Source organism: Zasmidium cellare, assembly GCF_010093935.1.
Source record: "Zasmidium cellare ATCC 36951 unplaced genomic scaffold M409scaffold_14, whole genome shotgun sequence".
Classification (NCBI taxonomy): Eukaryota; Fungi; Ascomycota; class Dothideomycetes; order Mycosphaerellales; family Mycosphaerellaceae; genus Zasmidium; species Zasmidium cellare.
This window is the reverse complement of record NW_022986958.1, coordinates 832,787-851,131: the sequence shown is the minus strand read 5'-3', so window position 1 is coordinate 851,131 and position 18,345 is coordinate 832,787. Positions and strand designations below refer to the sequence as shown.

Genomic DNA, 18,345 nt, shown 5'->3' with positions numbered 1-18,345 from the left:
ATAGGCCTCTACGTCTTCGAGCCGGAGGACGTAGAAGGTAAACGCTATCCGTACTCGGAGCTCTATATCGCGAGTACTTCGAGAGGCGTTTATACGAACGTTCTACTTAGCTAGGTACCTAGCTATCGTAGCTAGGCTTACTCTTATACTAGTACTCGCTTTAAGGTCCTCTCGAATCGTCTTATAAGGTACTCGCTAGGCTATTTATTCTTCGATCTAGTTACGCTAGTTTTCGAGTCTAAAGGACGTAGGTATAATAATAGTATACTAGACGATATATATAGTATTTTAAGGTATTTTAGTAGAAAGAATAAAGGTATTAGGACTAAAGGAAACGGAGAAAGAGTAGTAGAAGGTAGGTAAGTACTCGCTTAGCTAAGGTTGAGTAGGTTGAGAGTTTGTTAAGTCTGGCCGACCCTACCTTCAGGGCTTCGGCAACTCCAGCCGAGCCATTCGAACATCTGGCTTCACGAGCTCCAACATCAAACCACGCAACAACTCCCCACGAACCAACGACGCCCATACGAGCCCGACAACCACCTCCCAAACGTACCCCCTCAAACAGCTCGCCCACCATGCTCGGCTCCCTCTCCCAAATGCAACCGCGCCAACTGGCCGCGCAAGTCCTCAACTTCGCTCTCGTCCTCAGCACCGCCTTCATGCTCTGGAAAGGGCTCTCCGTCTTCACAAACTCCTCCTCGCCGATCGTCGTCGTCCTCTCAGGGAGCATGGAACCGGCGTTCCAACGCGGGGATTTACTGTTTCTCTGGAATCGGGGCATGGATACGCAGTTGGGCGAGGTGGTGGTGTACAATGTCCGGGGGAAGGATATTCCGATTGTGCATCGCGTTGTGAGGAGGTTTGGGGGTGGGGGGTGAGTTTCTCATTTTTATGACTAGGTCGGTTGGATGTGGGTTTGCTAACAAGGCTGTGCGAATTCAGGGACGAGCCTTTGCAGTTGCTCACCAAGGGCGACAATAACGCAGCGGACGATACGGAGCTGTACGCGCGCGAACAGAGTTTCTTGGACAGGAGCAAGGACGTCGTGGGGAGTGTGGTCGGATACGTGCCTTTTGTGGGATACGTGACGATCCTATTGAGTGAATACCCGTGGTTGAAGACGGCTATGTTGGTATTCATGGCGTTGACGGTGGTGTTACAACGAGAATGAGGAAGAAGTTCTACCACCATGTTGGATCTCTTTCTTGAGCGAGGAGTTGGGGAGTCGTACAATGGGACAGTAGACCACAGATTTCAAGCTGAGTGTGAACGCACTACTCACGCCCTTCGTCCCTCAACCGCTGCCGCACGTTCATGATCGCTTTGCCCAGACGGTTCTCTCCCCAGTCCTTTCGATTCGCTTCGGCGTTCTCTGCACCGAATCCAACGCCCCAGATCCGGTCTTTTGGAGAGGCCTATCATCTCATCAGCTTTCTTCCCTCCTCTGCTACTCTCAAAACTCATATTCACCTCAACCAACTCCCTATCCCCCGTATCCAGCAACTTCCTCAACATACCCTTATCCTCTTTCGACTTGGTAAACTTGTGATAGTTCCCTTCTTCGACAATTCGGCTTTTATCTTTTCATCCACGACACTCATCAGCACCAACAACCACCCCCAACCTCCAAAAAAGAATCGATCCAATACTCACGCTCATCCCAAAACCCCCTCTCAAACCCCCTCGCCTTCCGTCCCAACGCCTGATGTTCCGCCGGCACAGTTGTCTGCATCATTTTCTGGGCCGTCTCCTACAAAAACCCCATCCCATCAAAATCAATAAAACCAAACATTCACCCCAAAAATACCACCACCTCTACTTTATCTGATCACCTCAGATTTTGTGATAGGGTCAAGTCAAGACGTACCTCATCCCCAAACAAACGCGCCTTCTGAATCATCATCCACATCTCGGCGGTTTGGTAGGTGACTCCGTCGACGAGGAAGGCGGATTCGTACCATTGCGAGAGGAAGCCGTGGGAGTGTTCGTGTTCGCGCCAGAAGAAGAGGGGTGGGGATGGTGGGGAGGACATGTTGGGTGAGGGTGGGTTTCTGTTATGTTAATGCTGGGGAAGTTTCGAGTGTTGGGGTTGATTTGATTGTTTTTGAGAAGGATGGGTGAAGATGAAGAGAGTGAAGGTCGACGGTGGTGCTGGGTTTGCCCCGCTGAGCTTTGCGATTGCTGCTTGTGGTGCTGTGGGGGCTGCTAGGCTGTGGGAACAGTCGACTTGGTATATAAGAGAATATGATGGGAGTGATGGTGAATGAGCTCAAACAGGCTATGGAATCACATAGATAAGACCTATCACGACCAACAACCACAAACAAACTTCAAAACCCATGGATATCATCCGCTTCAAAAACCCACCCCAGGCCACAACTCCTCCATCTCAACTCCCATCAAGCATGAGCATTAAACGGCCAACTCGTCTCCAAATTCCTCGAATGGAATTTACACCACCCCTCATGCGCCTCATTCCCAACCCTCTTAATCTCCCGATGACTCGCCAGACACAACCAACAAAACTCCCACCGACACTTCCGGCACGTCATATGATCACACCCATCCACCTTCTGGATCCGCCAACCACAGCCAGGCCCGGGACACTTCTTCGACACCTCGTCCAGTATCTCCGCGGTGGCCTTCTCCTCGTCGCGGGACTTCTGCCCGGACGTGCGGTAGTCGTACTGCGCGCACGTCTCGTCGACGTGCCAGGCGCAGGCGTGGTGCAGGCATTGCCGGTATTTGCACACGATGCATTCCATGTAGTTGTTGTTGGCGCTGTTTTCTTGACCGCTGTCGCAGCCGGCGGGGTTGAGACACCACGAGAATTCGGGGAGGGAGCCCAGGAGCGTTCGCGTGAGGAGTTTCTCGTAGGCGAGGAAGGTTTCGTGGGTGGCGGCGCGGTGGACGTCGTCGTAGGAGAGGGTCTCGGGGCATTCGGGGCATTTGAGGTCTGTGCTGCCTTTGGAGGTGAATTCGCTCGAGATCCAGGCGTGCATGCAGTCGGTGCAGGTTTGGGATGAGTGTTCGCAGGTGTAGGTCGGGGGATGAGCTGGGAAGGACGAAGGCTCCTTTTCATCGCCGCAGCAGACGCATTCGCGTGGTCGGAGGAGTTCGGCGGCGATGCGGGCTCGTTCTGCTTGTTCCATTTCTTCTGCGTGGATCCGGTCTGCCTCCTCTTGACGTTCGCGTTCTTCTTCTCTCCGTCGCAGTCGTTCTAAAGCTTCCTCCTGCTGGGCTTCAAGTGCTTGCATCTCCTCCCGCCATGTCCTTTTCTGTGCTCTTATGCTGTCTTCAAAGGCCAGCTTCATCGCAACTATTTCATCAAGGTCGACGGAATCTGGTTCAGATTGCCCATTAACCGACTCGACGGCGCGAGTCTTGCCTTTCCCCACTGCCGGCTCATCGTCTGCGACAAGCCCAACACCACTGTCGACAGGACTGATGTCGTTGTGGTCGAAGTTGATGCTTTCGTCGTACGATTGAATCAGTTCCCGAATCGCCTCGCCATCGTTGTACTGACTCCAGTCGATCTCACATATAGCTTGTCTCTTCGTTTTCTGTCTTGAACGGGCTCCAGAGGCTTCCTCAAAATCGTCGTCATCTGCAAACTCCACCTGATTCTCTCGTCTATCAGCCCAGCTCCGTCGGGCACGCATAGCCTCGTTGTATGGGTTCGATTCGACCGACTCTCGTTTGTGGTTCGGGTTTGATGGGCCAGCAGCAACGGAGCCTATCCCAAGTATAGCTGAAGCAAGAATCGAATCGACACCAGTCGCGCTGAAATCGAGACCGTGGGCAGGTAGGCTCTGATGTGCACATGGTCGACCTTCATCCCACTTCGTGAAATTGTCGACGGGCTGAGGCCGCTTTGCATGCCACTTGCTGAAGACCTTGGAAAGCGTCTTTGATTCCCTCCGGTTGGAGCTTGACTCACTCTGCTGTGAGTCTTTCCTGGTAAATGTCGGAGCAAAGTCTGGTTCTATAGCATCGTATGGGATGCCCAGTAGTGCAGGAGGCTGCAACAGCACACTCGTACTGCTGCTCGTCGCATCTGGCCGCAGTGAGTAGCCACGCCTGAAGGGCTTTGGAGGTGGAAGGATCTCTGGTATTGGGAAGTCATCTGGGGTTTCCTCGGGTATGTCGAAGACGAAGCTGCTCAAGTCGTTCTTCCGTAGCTTTGCGTTGGATCGTTTGAGAGAAGTTTTGTTGGAGAGGTCGTTGTCGTGGTCTTTCGAGCCCAGCTTGAGCGTAGATTTCAGCCTTCTCATGGTAGCCATGACGCCAGGACAGTGGAAGGGCTGTTGATAGAAAGTCGCTGTGACAAACACTGGACAATGTTCGAATGGAGTGGGATATGAGTACAGGGAAGGGTGTCGACAGTGACATTGAATAGACTCTAGCGTCAAAAGGTCACAGCCGGCCGCAGGAGCAAAGGGCGAGAGGCCGTCTGGCAGAGCATAGCCGCTGTCACGCAGACGATAAGCGAAGCAGTGTGGCATTACAATTGCAGAGCCTCACAAGGCACAAAGTAATCGAGAGGGGGTAACGAGAGAAAGGATAGCGTAAAGCTTGTTGGGGGAGGTAAGGCTGCCTGGTGTGTTTCTGAATGGGCAGACGAACAAATCATGTGAAAGGCGGATGGCAGTGCCCCGCGACTCACCGCAGTACGAAGTTCCTTGTCGAGATGGTGGACCAGCTGCAGTGGTGGCCAGTCGAGCCGTCACGATGCTGTGCTCCAAGTCTGGTCCTCGAGCAATGCCGTAACCTGGGACGACTTGGCGAAGCACAAACAAGCAGTCATCTCACGACCTCAGACCAGACGGCGACAAGGAGATGGGCGACTCTCGGACGTCTGGAGGGAGTTGCATGGAGGATCGACGCCGTCGTGTAGCCTTGTGCGCTGCAGTGGTGGAGGGAGCGTGGCTGAGCTCCTCGCTGGTGCAGCTGTTGAGGCCGCCAGCGCAGCGCAGCCTCCAGCAGAACACTCCTCCCAACATCTTCCTGCCTTGGTGTTCCTGCGTCGCGGCACGTGTGCCGTAGGAGTGACACTGGCGGCCTCAGGTTCTGTCATCGCCATTGATCGCCTCGTATTGCGGTGGTGGTGTGGTGGTGAAGGATGTCGCTCATCTGCCGGCCGGCTCTTGGCCAGGATCGCCGTTGCTCCTCCTGCTGCTGGGGGAATCTATCTCTCACCATCTAGCAGCGATGATACTCACACAGTACCATGCGCAACGCCATAGTCGAGATTATTGCATTGGAGAAGAGTGTCGGCAAGATGATCGTTCACCGTCGCCGTGTTCGGCTCGGCACAAAGGGTCTTGCGCGGCGTTGCTGTGACAACAGACGCGGAGACGTCAAGTCAACATCATCTCCAACCTTGCGCCCTGGATTCCGTCAGACACGCCCGTTTGACAGCACCAAACCACTCTACCTCTGCATCTCTATCGCTTCAATACAGCATTCGCACGTCCCTATTGTACAGGCAGAACAGAACTACACCCTCCGCTTTTATCCGCCGGCGTCATGCCTGGCATGGCTGGTTCAGACGGACCCTCCGTCTCGCTTTCATGTATCACATTCCTCCACTCTCTTCGAGTTACCATATTGACAGTCTACAGTCGCGAACAATTTCTGGGGCAAGGAAGATGCTGGCGTCGGCCCCCTCCTAGATCGCATGCACAGTGCCAAAGTCACCAGCGATGAACTGAAGGGCTTCTACTCCGCCCGAGCCGCCATCGAAGAGGAATATGCGAAGAAGCTTCTTAATCTGGCTCGGAAGCCCCTTGGATCAAGCGAAGGCGGTACTTTGCGAATGTCGCTGGATGTCGTGCGCGGTGAAGTCGAATCGATGGGAAAGGCCCATCAGACAATCGCTGGCCAGATGAAGAGCGAGCTCGAGGAACCACTTCTCGCGTTCACTGGTGGAATCAAAGAGCGGAGGAAGATTATACAAAATGGAATTGAGAAGCTTCTCAAAACCAAGAACCAACAAACGGCGACTGTGAACAAGGCGCGGGATCGCTTCGAGCAGGACTGCTTGAAGATCAAAGGATACTTGGCACAAGGACACATGGTCATGGGTCAAGAGGAGCGCAAGAATAAGGCCAAGTTGGAGAAGACACAAATCCAAATGTCAAGCAACAGCAGTGAGTATGAAGCTGCAGTGAAAGTACTGGAGGAGAGCACGGGACGATGGAACAGAGAGTGGAAGGCCGCATGCGACAAGTTCCAGGACCTGGAAGAAGAGCGACTCGACTACTTCAAGAGCAGTCTGTGGAGCTTTGCAAATATTGCTTCAACTGTCTGTGTCAGCGATGATCAATCTTGCGAAAAGATGCGACTGTCGCTCGAGGACTGCGAAGTTGAAAAGGACATCAGCTCATTCATCAAGGACTACGGTACTGGTCAAGAGATCCCGGATCCTCCCAAGTACATCAACTTCTGCCGAGGTGATCTTGACGACATCATCTCGAACCACGAGTCGGATGACGATAATTACGCAGTCGCTCAATTCCAGCGAACGATGAACCCGACTTTCAGAAGCTCATCGCCTCAGCCAAGCACACTCGAGTCACACCACGATCCGGATTCCAGCCTACGCGAAGAGATGGGCATCCCCAAAGCACGAGCATCATTGCAGGGCGATGAATCTTTCACTGCTGCCGCTCGCAGTTCTCATGGAAGTGCAGCACCGGCACCACTCGCCCCCAGCCAGGCTTCAGCCCAGACAAACCCTTACGGGGATCCATATGCCGACGCACCCAAGATCCCTCACAACCCATATCCTACCGATGGCATGACACAATTCTGTAGGCCGGGTGCGCCATCGGAGAGAAGCTCGAATCCATCGCCCGTTAGACCAGGCAGCCGCGACAGCCAGGAACACAGCGACTACTCCCAACCCACTTCGTTCTCTAGCTTTGAACCAAGCAGCGGAAATGTATCGCCTACAAAGCACTACAACGGATCCAACATATCCGGCGTGTCTAGCATATCAGGCATGTCGAATGGCCCGCCTGAGGAGAAGTCGGTCCAAAAGAAGAAGAGCGGCTTCTTCCAGTCGCACAGCCCGTTCAGACGACGCAGCCAGAAGAGCAAGGATAACATCCAGCAGCCGCACTCCGGTATGCCAACTCCGACTGCTCGCAATACTTGGACGCCTGCAACGACTCGCAACGCTGAAAGTGCTGGAAACAGCCCGACCAAGGCGTTTGGAGCCGGCAACAGGTCCAGCACGTGGAACAAGCAGCCTTCTGTCAGCCCAGATCCAGATGTCGACCCTCGCGCTGACTACCAACTTGGCATTGGCAATAACGTCTTCGATGTCGCCTCGCCAGCCTCGCGAAGGAAGCCGGAGCCCCCAAAGAAGGATGAGCCAGACCTTGACCCCATTGCGCAGGCCTTGGCCGAATTGAGAGGCGTTGCGAAACAGGCGTCTGTACGTCAGTCTGCGGATCGTCACTACGGCATGTCTACGCCTGCACCAGATTCGGTTCCCACGCCCTATGCAAACAGTGGCAACAGATCAACGCCGCCACCGTCGTATAACCCTCCAGTGAGCCGCTTGGGTGCTCCTCAGCCGGCACATACAAAGCGAGACATGCAGAAAACTACGGAGCAATTCGTTGCCAAGAACCGTAATATGTTCAATACCGGCACATCCAGACCCGGTAGCAGCATGGGCAGGCAAGAGCCTCCTCGAGCCGCCTCACCTCAGCCACCTCGAGCGACTAGCCCTAGGCCTTTTGTGAATGGAGACCAGCGACAGCAGCCGTATCGCGCTACGTCGCCTAACCCATACGGCGGGCTTCCCACGACCGGCGCCGCAAGACCACGTGCACAGTCGACAAGCCCAGTAAAGCCTGCCGCAGCGTATGGCAGCTACGCCGGACGAGGGGGCTCGCCGGGATACCAAGTCCCACGCGCGACCTCCCCCAACCCGGCATACGCAAGACCTGTGGGAGGATCGGCGCCGAACAGCAGTCGCCCACCCAGCAGCCGTGGCTCTGATCATGGTGGTGGCGGAAATGCCATGGTTCTCGCACCCGCAGGCCAAGATCCATACGGTTCGCAACGGGGAGGCAGACCGCAAAGCCAGTACTACCCGAGTGACAGCTACGGCAATAACACCGTCTCGGCTCGAGTGCGCAGCCAGAGTCAGGGAACGCAGAGACAGGTGACGAAGGATGGTAGACCGATTTTGCATTACGGTAAGTCACGATCTCAAAGCCTACTAACTTAATGCACACAATACTGATATGACCTTCACAGCACGCGCAATGTACATGTACCAAGCCGCCATCCCAGAGGAACTCTCCTTCGCCAAAGGCGACATCCTCGCCGTAACACGCCACCAAGACGACGGTTGGTGGGAGGCCGAAGTCGTGGGGAAGAACAGCCCGCTGGGTCTTGTGCCTAGCAACTATCTGAAGAACTGTTAGGAGCAGATTGAGGAGCCTCGCCAGGAGAGAATGATTGAGAGGAGACCGATTGTCAGGAAAGCTAGTAGCTTGGCTTTGAGGACGGAGAGCCAGAGGAGACGATGAAGGTCGTCCACCGTGTGTTTTCAGTCCGGCGTTTTGGGGGCGGTGTCTTTTGCCCACGACGAGTGATGCGCTTACGTACATAACTCTCCTTTAGAGCTGACGCTCACCTCCACGCAGAGGAGGGGGGTCACAGCTCGATGTACCTTTATGCAAGTTACTTTGATCAGTACAGAACTACCATTCACCTTCACGTCGACGTCACCATCGCGTAGTGTGGTGGTGTACATGTACCTTCCCTGTACGGTTACATCAGATAAGATTAGATCGTCGCTGGAGGTGGGAGGTGAATGAATTTAGCTCTCGGAGGGGTCGAGGGACGTACCGTCAGCTTGAAGGGGATCTGCGGGAAGTACAGGACGCCTCTGACATCGATGGCGAGGGTTGGAGTATGGTTGTGGTTGAAGAGTGTGTGTGTGTGCGTGATAGTCAAAAGATTTTTGAGTGATGTGGAAGAATGTGCGTATCTTTTCGGCTTGTTCTGAATTGAATGTGAAAGCGATGCAGCGAACAGACTAGTCTGTCCAACACGGAGTCCACAACCACAACTATTGCGAACTCGAAATCGAGAACTTCGTATAAACCGCACGATACTGAAGACATCTCCCTCGTTATCAAAACCGAACCAAACCTCAACCAAACGAGAAGAGAGAAAAGAAACGATTCCACTTTGAAAATATGATCCCCCTCCCGCTCATCTTCCTCATCTACATCCTCGCGATGTGCGTCGTCGCGGATGGACCTTTCGACAAACATCATCACAAGGTCGTTGTAGATAAGTACGCTCGGGGGCGAACTAGTAAGATGGGAATTGAGAATTTCTGAGCTGGAGCTACGGGAGGATGGCGTTGAGGATTGAATGGGAGGGAAATGGTGGTGGGAGTTGGAGGGGGGATTAAGGGGTGTAAGGCTAAGGGCGGGTGGAGAGGATGGGGAAGGGGATGTTGAGGCGACGTTTGTGGGAGGAGGATATTGGGGCGAGAGAAGCGATGCGATCGAATAGTGTCGTGACGTCGTACCAATTTATCAATTCCCCTTATATCACCTCTACCGTCCCATCCCATCCCATTTTATCCCTCCAAAGTCATAACTCATCATCCCATCATGCAATCGTGCTTCATCGCCTTTCTCATCATCATCACCCCCACCCCCCTCCCCATCTAACAATAAGGCCAAGTACAATAATCCGTCCTCCCACCCCCGGCACTCAAATCCAAAAGCCCCAAAACATTCAAATCAAACCCGCCCCCAGCCTGGTGGAACCGGCCGGGGTATCCGCCGCCGCCGCGGCCCCATTGCTGGTTTTGGCGGAGCTGGGCGAGCGCGTGTGCTTGGGCGAGGGCTTGGGCTTGGGCGAGCTGTTGATTTTGTTGCGCTGTTTCCGCGCGGGCTTCGAGGGAGCGGGTTATGAGGGCCTGTGGGGGTGGGTTAGTTGGGGGGTTTTGGGGATGGGGAGGGGAGGGGGGCTTACGACTGTTTCGGCGTCGGGGAGGGGGATTGGTTGGGGGATTGGGCCTGCGGAGATGAGGGTTGCGGCGAGGGTGGTGAGGAGGAGGGAGAGTTGCATGGTTGGATTGGGTGTGGTTGAGTTGGTTGGTTGTTGGAGGAGGTTGTTGGGTTTGTTGTCGTTGTGGAATCTGGGCCGTTGTGGTTTGCTGAGGTTGCTCTTATTGTTGTGTTGATGTTGTTGCTGAATGATCACTTCCATCGACGTCCTACTACTCTTCTTTATACCCATTCCCATTCCTCTCGGCGGATGCCTCGGCGACCGTCTTCCTCTCATTCTCATCCTCGCCATTGCCCAAGATAGCTATCCACCCTCCCTCCGTGTACAAAAGAGTCCAATCTCAGAAAGAAGCTCGACCATTCCAAGAACACGGCGCGTGGCGGAAGCTTGCAGCAGGCTTGTCAAAGACGTCAAGACCCATGTGGTCGAAACACCAACAATGGAAACGAGCAAGGCTGCATGCCTACTTCGAGAACGAGTTTCATGAGGAATAGGTCCTTGTCTGGTCTGTGTCCTTGTGAAGGTTGTTCTCGAAGTAGGGCAGAGGTGGTGTGAGGTCGATATAAAGTTGACATGCGCAGGGTGCTGGGTTGTATCGATATAGCAACGAATGCTTGCAACCATGGCTGATCCTTCGGTATCTTCGTCCAGGAACCTTTCGGCAGATCCAAGAAGCTTCTTCTGTTCAGTCTCCAGCAGTAGTAGCAGCACGGTACTCGTGCCACTCCTTTCCCTTCCAGAACTTCTTCCCGCCCTGGAACGAGTGCTCGATTCTCTCCCGTGCTCTCTCCGCCATCCTCGCCTCGAAATCTCGTAGACTCCCAGAAGTAGCAATTGTAGCAGCAAGGTCGGCTGCATTCTGCACGGCCGTGGACGCACCGCTCCCACCCATGGGACTCATCACGTGAGCAGCATCCCCGACAATCGTAACTCTACCAGTGTCCTCGGACTCGGACAGTCCAATGTCAGGCGCGCTGGACAAGACAGGTATACAGCTCGATAACTCGGCTGGGGCGGATCTCAATACGAGATTGATCTCAGGATGCCAGGTCTCTGTCACGCGTTCGAGCAATGCCATCCTATCTGCGGCACTCTGCGGGATGGATTCTTCGCCAGAGGGGATGCAGACGCACCAGTAGATGTAGTCTTCGAAGTGGGGAAGACGGCCTCGCGAGGCTTCTCGAGCCTCAGAGGTCCAGATCATTGGCTCGACGACGACTTGCATATTCGCAGCCTCGTCTTGCACCATGTACCACGAAAGCGTGTCCGCAGAAAGCCCTTCTCGAAGGTCCCTCGTGAGCGGTGTCCGTCCCCAAATGATCCATCGTTCGAGATCAAGAAGCTGCCGCTGAGGCTGCAGTTGCCCGCGAACTTTGCTGTGGACTCCATCGGCCCCAACGAGCATTGGACCTCGCGTGGACGTCCCATCCGTGAACTGAACTTCCACATCGCCATCCTCAAGGACTTGAGAGGACTCAAACTCCTTGCCATACTCCACATCCCCCTCAATCCCCACCATCAACAACGCCCTGAGCCAAGACCTATCCACCGGCTGAGAGTCCACTCCTTCAACCCGAACAGGCAGCTCAAACCGGAATTCCTGAGCATCAACATATCTGGGCTTGAACGCATTGCTCTGCGCTGCCGTACGATCGAATAGAACCTGTAGCTCGGGCGAGAGAACACATCTTATAGCCTGCAAGGTTTCTCTCGAAAGTCGAAATCGATGACCTTGAGCTGTGAGTGCGTTTGGTCGTTTTTCGAAGATCCGGAAGGGAATAGAGTGTAGACGGAGACCTTGGGCGAGGGTGAGGCCCGAGGTTCCGGCGCCGATTATGAGGATGGGTCGCATTGGGAACGTTCTTTGTGGGGAGTGGTCATCGAGAGTGGCTCGATGAGTGGTTTGCTGAGGTTTGTGTCGATGTCGATGTTCAATAGTATGAAGGTGTCAGCTTGGAAGATCCATTTTGGGAAGGATTCGGAGACTTTTCTGGGCAAGGAAAGAGCAGCGTCTCTTGTGCGAAGTTTAGGACCAAATATATAGCTGGTTGCATCATTTGATGGAATTTTTGAGCTGAGAAAGTGTATCATTTACCTTCGACGATATTACTGCAACGCTTGTCTGTGCTCAAGTCATCACTTGGACCATTAGACTCTTGTACTGCTCTGATCGATGAGGCAGATTTTAAGGCCGAAGACTCGTGAAGAGTAACACCATGATGATCTGCGAGTGACTTCACCTCGAACAGCTAGCTACTGGGGAGACGTGATCCAACCCTTATCGCTCGCTTGTTGCAATCCTTCCAACCAGAAGTTCGCCATCAAGTTGTACCCTAGCACGTTTCAATCAGCCTCTCCTTGAACGCATACAATCTGAGCCTCGTTACTCACCAGTATCATTCGGATGAAGCCCGTCAACCAAGTCCACCCCATCAACTCCAATAGAACTCAAATCCACCAACTGGACCTTCGCCCCCTTATCCGTCCTCTGCGCAACCACATCCGGAACCGCATCATTGAACACCGGGATTCTGTCTTTCGTTCCTGCGTTGCTGGACTGGATGATTTGAGCTACGATGATGGTTGTTTCTGGAACGACGCTGAGCAGTTCGTCGAGCAAGTCGCCGAGGCGTTCTGGCGCGGTATTGTATGGCTGACGAGGCGGATCGTTATTCATATCGTTCGTGCCGGCATGAAGCAAGATGACATTCGGACACTGGGCGAGGGAAAGTGTGAGTTTTGCTGCTAAGGCGATCTCGCTGATTGTCCAGCCTGGGAATCCGTCATTTTGGTTGTTGGCCATGGTGCCGGATCTCATGAAGCCGATCTATGGAGAAGGTCAGATGCAGCGCTTTGGAAACATTGACAAAACGCACCCACCTGCCGTAAGGCTGTTGAGAAGATCTTGGCGGTACCCGTTGCCGTCGCTGGATACGACTCAGTTAGCGAAAGTGGGAAAGTAAACATCATGTGTCCCACGAGCTCAGGAAGCCCCAAGTGATCGAATCGCCCAGGGGAAGTATTCTCAGGGGAATACCAGGCGCAATCCCGTTTTCGTCACGTCACCATGTGCTGTGGCCAACCGCTCTAGCAGACGCTTCTGGGTCGTTAGCAGTGATCTCTCGCTGTAAGTGCAAATACATTGTGCATACCGAAGGCTGGAAAGACAAGGCAGAACTGTATGACAGTGAGCCAGGTTTTTCTAACGGAAGGGAACATCGTGGTCGTTGGATTAGTATCGTCCAGCTAGAGCGGCTCGAACGTCCACACTTCGTTCGCCTCTCTTATACTCTTGCAGACGATACTTGCAGGCGGTACAATCGACAAGCTAGTACACCGCGTCCATCAAGGCGGCATTGTCTCATTTGTGGAAACATACCATGTCGCCATTCTGATCAACTCACACTCTGCGTGAAGCCGCGGTTGTTCTGTACTCCATATTGCTACTTCGAGATTGTGTAGTCTTGTCGTATTCGATATTACCACAACAGGATCTTGTTGCGCGGGCTACATGTGCTTTGCCGACCTGTCGGTGGAAGGGATGCTCACATTCCGGTGACCGGTCCCTTAGAATCGGCATTTTCGTCAACAGCACACTGTTCTCAAGTCAATCTCGTATTGAGGAAGTCGTGCAGTCGATCGAAGATACTTCTGAATGCCATTTCTCGTCGAATGGCTCGAAGGGGATTCTTCGACAAAGACGCAGCTTGTTGCCTTCCTTCATTCGCTCACTGTCCTGCTCCAGCTTCGGCAAACGGCATTCTGTGCTGTGCCTCTTCAATACCAAGAGCCTATCTGCAATCGCAATCGAGCATTGCATCTTCTCAAAAGATGCGAGCTGAAGTCGCATTTCGCTCTCGGCCCGACGTCATTCACTCATCTTGGCTGACGTCGAAGCTCTATCCATAGCAACTTCAGGTCACGCAACACATTCTTCAGCCCTGCCAAGTGTGGCGCTTTGATTCTTGGCCGTCAAGCATCTCCAATGAATAGAAAGAGCCATTCCTGACTGGTCGTTGAAGGATTTCGTGGTGCCTTTGTTGCACGACATAGCCTCGTGGCATTCCGCGGCCTGAGGATATGCGAGTTCCGGGAGCTGAAGACGTCGGTAAGTGGTTGTTTGTGTATATGTCTTTGGCTTTGGTTGTTCTTGACTGCAACAAACAATCTCTTGAAGTCAAACGAGATCCTAGTATTCAAGATGGCATCAGCACTCCTACTCTCCTCTCTGCTTCTGCTCAGCTCAACGAGCGCCCAGTCAACATCAAACGACACATATACCTACCTGGATGTTACCTTCTCCGACCCAGGAGCTCGAGACTGCGGCCAAGGCACAACTGGTGAGGGCAATGCCGTAACGTTATCAGTCACTTCGCCTGGGGCACTGTTCACTTGCTTCAACGTCAATGAAACGTTCTCTCAGCCCAACATCACCTACAACACAAGAGGATACTCGTGTCTAAGTGATGAGCCGTGTGGTCTAAACTACACCATCACCGGCGCAGAGCACTTCAACGCCGCCGTCAACTACTCCCAGATCTGGTACCGACAAAACTCGTTTCCGGTAGTCCAGGACGACGATGACGATGATGCCAACCCGGAAGACAGGGTCGGCAGGTTGCGCTTCCAGACGTACAACGGACTGGACTGTTTACAGGTCGGCGGAGAGGATGACGATGGCGAGGTTGAGGCGTGGTATGCGTGGAACTGCAACAATGCCAATGGGACTTGTGGTACTGTTCCGTACGATGTGAAGAGCTTCGCTATTGTGCCGGTTGAGGAAGATGACCAGGGCGATGATGACTGCTATGTTGCAGCCGAGTATGCGAATGCTGGAGCGAGGTCGAGGGTGGGAGGAAGTCTGGTGGCTTTGTTGGTAGCCTTTGTTATTGCGGCGACGTTCTTGTAATAGATTCAGCTTGTATGTATAATGCTTGTATATCGGTCAATCTCGAATTCGGTTCATGAAGGAGTGGTTGCTTCTTCTTGAAAAGCGCATTAAGAAAACTCCAGCGCCATGCCTCTTCTTTCCATCGACCAATGCATCGAACTAGATATGTATCGATTGGCGACGCCGTGTTCATCCGCCTTGAGATCCAGCGTCCGCATAAATGTGTCGAGAGCTGGAATGTATGCGAAAGGAAGGAGCAACTCAACTCAAGGATCCTCAGTCAAAACATCCCCCGCCTCGCTGCAAGAAGTCGTGAAAACGTGACCAGGATGCAAAAGTAGCGCCGAAAAACTCAGACCCTCTTGCCATCACCACGCCATCAAGGTCAACGATCAGCTCACACAAAAATGGACGTGGAGAGGAAAAAGTCCGGCATTGAAGGCGCCGGCCGAGGTCTATTCGCAAAGAAAGACTTCCAGCCTGGCGATGTGATCCTCACGTTGGATCGACCTTAGTGAGTGCAGCTTCACTACATGTACTCTCACACGTACAACTCGAAATAACTAACAATGGACATCTCAGTGTCGCTGAGCTTGATGTCCCTCGTCTGCAAGATACCTGTGCCTGGTGCTTCCAACGTGGCGCAACAGACGACCACGAACGCTCCAAGCAAGCAGCGCTAGGGTTCTTCACAGGCGGCGGCATCGAGACCAAAGCCTGCACGGGCTGCAAGCGAGTTCGATACTGCTCTAAGACGTGCCAGAGCAAAGCTTGGAAACGAGAGCACAAGCATGAATGCAAAGTCATAGCTCCCGAGACGCGACCGGATCTTCCCCATGGCGTGCGAGCGGTCATCAAGTTGTTGGGGAGATTGAAGAATGACACTGCGGGCAAGGATGAATTGCTGCTTGATATCCTGCAGTTTTCACCTGCTGGAGGGAATGGCAATGGTGCCGCACTCGAGCAAATCAAGAACGAGAATACTCAACGCTTCGAAGACTTCTCGATGCTGGCTTATGGCGCGTGGAAGTATTCTGGCGAGCCCAACATTGGCGATATGGATTCAGAGATGATTGCCAAAGCCTTCTTCTACAATGTAAGTCTTGTATCATGCACGGTCTGCCAGAAGCATCAGCTGACGGCGTCGACGGTAGGTCATGAGCAACACCATCCAGTTGAGCAACCCGCTTGACGACATGTCACTGGGTATTGGGTTCGATCCGATACTGTGCAGTTCTAATCACTCGTGTGATCCCAATTCGGTGGTCGTGTTCAACCAGCCCAAGCTGGTTCTGCGAGCCATCAAGCCGATCAAGACAGGCGAGGAGATCTTCATGAAATATGTCGATGTCACGAATCCGGTGAGTTCTGTTCACTCTTCCAAATTCCCTGCGATATCTGGGGTCGAATAGTTCCTCTTCCACCTCTCTACCTCCTCGCACGACAACAGCGCTCACTCTTTCCCATAGTTCAGCGTCCGCCAGGCCGAGCTCAGAGACTCATATTTCTTCCGCTGTCAATGCGCCAAATGCAAGAAAGGCGCCGCCTTCGCCGAAGACAAGTTCTTAAAAGCACCAGAAGAGCTTCCAAAAGAGCTCTTCAAGATAGCAGACGACCTGCGAAAACGCCACGCCAAGCAGCTTCCGACTTTCTTTGTGCCCGCCAACGACAGCGAGGCCCAGCTCCGTATGGCTGCGATCCAAGCAGAGGTGTTTTCAGTATCCGGTTTGACCTTTGACGTCAACAAGGGCAACGACACCGCCAGCGAGGAAGAGGTCCTAGACGCCTTGAAGCTGTGTCTCAACAGTGGGCTGTGGAGCTACACTCGCCAACCAGTCCCGCATCTCCTTCGCCAGCTCCTCGTCATGTACCTTTCTCAAGGCCGCATCTACCAAGCTTGGCGAATCGGTGCTCTCCGCCACTTCCTCATCTCGCCGACCCTCTACCCAACACCCTTCTACCCAGACCGCGTCATCGACTGCTGGATGATGTCCACCGCGACCAACAGCCTCTGCAATCCTAACATCCCCAACCACAAGGAGATCTTCGACCAATGCCTCCAGAGCGGCTTCGACCTGCGTATCATCTACTTCGGCTTCCTCATCGAAACCCGCGAGCAAATCGAGCAAAGCTTCGGAAGAAGCTCACCCTTCGGCCAAGTCGTCGAAAACGTCTTCCAAAAGACCATGCAAAACACCGACATCAGCCTGTCAGAGATCAAAGACAAGGTGAAGGAGACCTGGCCGAAACTCGAAGCCGTAGCCCAAAACGTCGACGTGCTGAAGTTGTAGTCCATCTCCAACCAAAACCATAAACCCATCATCCTCATATCACATGCATTCCCCAACGCTCTCCTCTCTCAAAACGGCAACACAGCCGCCGTACTAGGACACTCCTGCCTCCACCACCGCCAGCTCTCCACGCCCAACCGATCCGTCTCCCGCCTCCAACTATAAATCGCCACCCTCTCCTTCTCCCCCCACTCGCCCCCATCCACCACCCGACAAGTCTGCCACACCGTACCATAAGCCGGGCGCTCCGCCTCCTCCAACTGCACCGTCGTATCCACAATCTCGAACCTATAACCCGGGAATTCCGAGAACTTGTCCGCGAAGAACTGCATCGTTTCCGCGGCCGTCATGTCGACGGTGTCGCCCGAGGGGGTCGTGTAGTGGTGGATGTAGTCCGGGGTTGCGTGCAGTTTCCAGGGGGTTGGGATGTCGCGGGCGTTGAGGGAGTGCACGAAGGAGATGGAGCGTTGCATGAGGAGGTTGGCGAGTTTGGTGCACGTGGGCAGGGGGTCGTGGGTTGGGGCTAGGGGGCGTGGTTTTGGTGTGGTTTTGGAGTGGGTTGTTGGGTGGTGGAGCTGGGGAGTGGGTTGGTGCATGGTGTTGGGTCTGGTCATTATTTAGGTGAGGAGAGGTTGTAGGCTTTTTAGTTCAAGGGAGAAGGACCGTATGGGTTACATGGGGTCATCTATCAAGGCAGCTTGAGGTTATATGGATGTTGACAAACAGAACGAGGATTATGCAAGCTGAAAGCTGACGTTTAGATAGAGCGCGGATCCCGAGATCTCGGGATCCTTCCGTGGAATAGAGTTTTGCCCAATTCAGCAGGTGGTCGTGGCGATCTTGAAGGTCTCGTGCGGGCACAAATAATGAAAGTGTTGTGCATGTCAGACGTGCAGGTCTTCATGGATCCCAAAGTATGGATACGATTGAGCGTTGAGGTGTAACGGAGTCAATAGGGAGCTTGTCATCTTGATGCGTTACGACTTGATCTTCCTGTTCTGGCTTTCGAAGTTTGTCTTTCAAAGAAATTCGATTTCTTTTTCGAACGAAGAGTATGCATTGAAAGGCCTAGGGAGGTCGTCTTCATAGGGTGGAGCGACGTGCACG

The 18,345-nt window shown here is 53.5% G+C and overlaps 10 protein-coding genes across 10 annotated transcripts; 4 read left to right on the top strand and 6 right to left on the bottom strand.

The window, feature by feature from the left end:
* Positions 1 to 596: 596 nt before the first annotated feature.
* On the top strand, positions 597 to 1,171 carry M409DRAFT_36536 (uncharacterized protein; the record flags this gene model as incomplete). Its single annotated transcript, XM_033810569.1, has 2 exons — positions 597 to 874; positions 943 to 1,171. The coding sequence occupies 2 exons, from the start codon at positions 597 to 599 to the stop codon at positions 1,169 to 1,171; spliced, it is 507 nt and encodes a 168-aa protein (XP_033668881.1).
* Positions 1,172 to 1,274: 103 nt separating this feature from the next.
* On the bottom strand, positions 1,275 to 2,032 carry M409DRAFT_22135 (uncharacterized protein; the record flags this gene model as incomplete). Its single annotated transcript, XM_033806201.1, has 4 exons — positions 1,275 to 1,415; positions 1,471 to 1,580; positions 1,654 to 1,750; positions 1,868 to 2,032. The coding sequence occupies 4 exons, from the start codon at positions 2,030 to 2,032 to the stop codon at positions 1,275 to 1,277; spliced, it is 513 nt and encodes a 170-aa protein (XP_033668880.1).
* Positions 2,033 to 2,399: 367 nt separating this feature from the next.
* M409DRAFT_53924 (uncharacterized protein) lies at positions 2,400 to 4,283 on the bottom strand (the record flags this gene model as incomplete). Its single annotated transcript, XM_033812512.1, has 1 exon — positions 2,400 to 4,283. One exon carries the CDS (start codon positions 4,281 to 4,283, stop codon positions 2,400 to 2,402), a length of 1,884 nt encoding a protein of 627 aa, XP_033668879.1.
* Positions 4,284 to 5,529: 1,246 nt separating this feature from the next.
* M409DRAFT_22133 (uncharacterized protein) lies at positions 5,530 to 8,447 on the top strand (the record flags this gene model as incomplete). Its single annotated transcript, XM_033806200.1, has 3 exons — positions 5,530 to 5,575; positions 5,625 to 8,216; positions 8,278 to 8,447. 3 exons carry the CDS (start codon positions 5,530 to 5,532, stop codon positions 8,445 to 8,447), a joined length of 2,808 nt encoding a protein of 935 aa, XP_033668878.1.
* Positions 8,448 to 9,709: 1,262 nt separating this feature from the next.
* M409DRAFT_53922 (uncharacterized protein) lies at positions 9,710 to 10,116 on the bottom strand (the record flags this gene model as incomplete). The annotated part of the gene is made up of 2 exons (XM_033812511.1): positions 9,710 to 9,964; positions 10,021 to 10,116. 2 exons carry the CDS (start codon positions 10,114 to 10,116, stop codon positions 9,710 to 9,712), a joined length of 351 nt encoding a protein of 116 aa, XP_033668877.1.
* Positions 10,117 to 10,741: 625 nt separating this feature from the next.
* Positions 10,742 to 11,908, bottom strand: M409DRAFT_22131 (uncharacterized protein; the record flags this gene model as incomplete). The annotated part of the gene is made up of 1 exon (XM_033806199.1): positions 10,742 to 11,908. One exon carries the CDS (start codon positions 11,906 to 11,908, stop codon positions 10,742 to 10,744), a length of 1,167 nt encoding a protein of 388 aa, XP_033668876.1.
* Positions 11,909 to 12,309: 401 nt separating this feature from the next.
* Positions 12,310 to 13,023, bottom strand: M409DRAFT_22130 (carbohydrate esterase family 3 protein; the record flags this gene model as incomplete). Its single annotated transcript, XM_033806198.1, has 3 exons — positions 12,310 to 12,389; positions 12,448 to 12,883; positions 12,937 to 13,023. The coding sequence occupies 3 exons, from the start codon at positions 13,021 to 13,023 to the stop codon at positions 12,310 to 12,312; spliced, it is 603 nt and encodes a 200-aa protein (XP_033668875.1).
* A 1,234-nt stretch (positions 13,024 to 14,257) lies between these two features.
* Positions 14,258 to 14,965, top strand: M409DRAFT_53920 (uncharacterized protein; the record flags this gene model as incomplete). Its single annotated transcript, XM_033812510.1, has 1 exon — positions 14,258 to 14,965. One exon carries the CDS (start codon positions 14,258 to 14,260, stop codon positions 14,963 to 14,965), a length of 708 nt encoding a protein of 235 aa, XP_033668874.1.
* A 389-nt stretch (positions 14,966 to 15,354) lies between these two features.
* On the top strand, positions 15,355 to 17,238 carry M409DRAFT_22128 (uncharacterized protein; the record flags this gene model as incomplete). The annotated part of the gene is made up of 4 exons (XM_033806197.1): positions 15,355 to 15,461; positions 15,530 to 16,043; positions 16,102 to 16,308; positions 16,417 to 17,238. 4 exons carry the CDS (start codon positions 15,355 to 15,357, stop codon positions 17,236 to 17,238), a joined length of 1,650 nt encoding a protein of 549 aa, XP_033668873.1.
* A 68-nt stretch (positions 17,239 to 17,306) lies between these two features.
* On the bottom strand, positions 17,307 to 17,834 carry M409DRAFT_22127 (uncharacterized protein; the record flags this gene model as incomplete). The annotated part of the gene is made up of 1 exon (XM_033806196.1): positions 17,307 to 17,834. The coding sequence occupies one exon, from the start codon at positions 17,832 to 17,834 to the stop codon at positions 17,307 to 17,309; it is 528 nt and encodes a 175-aa protein (XP_033668872.1).
* Positions 17,835 to 18,345: the final 511 nt, after the last annotated feature.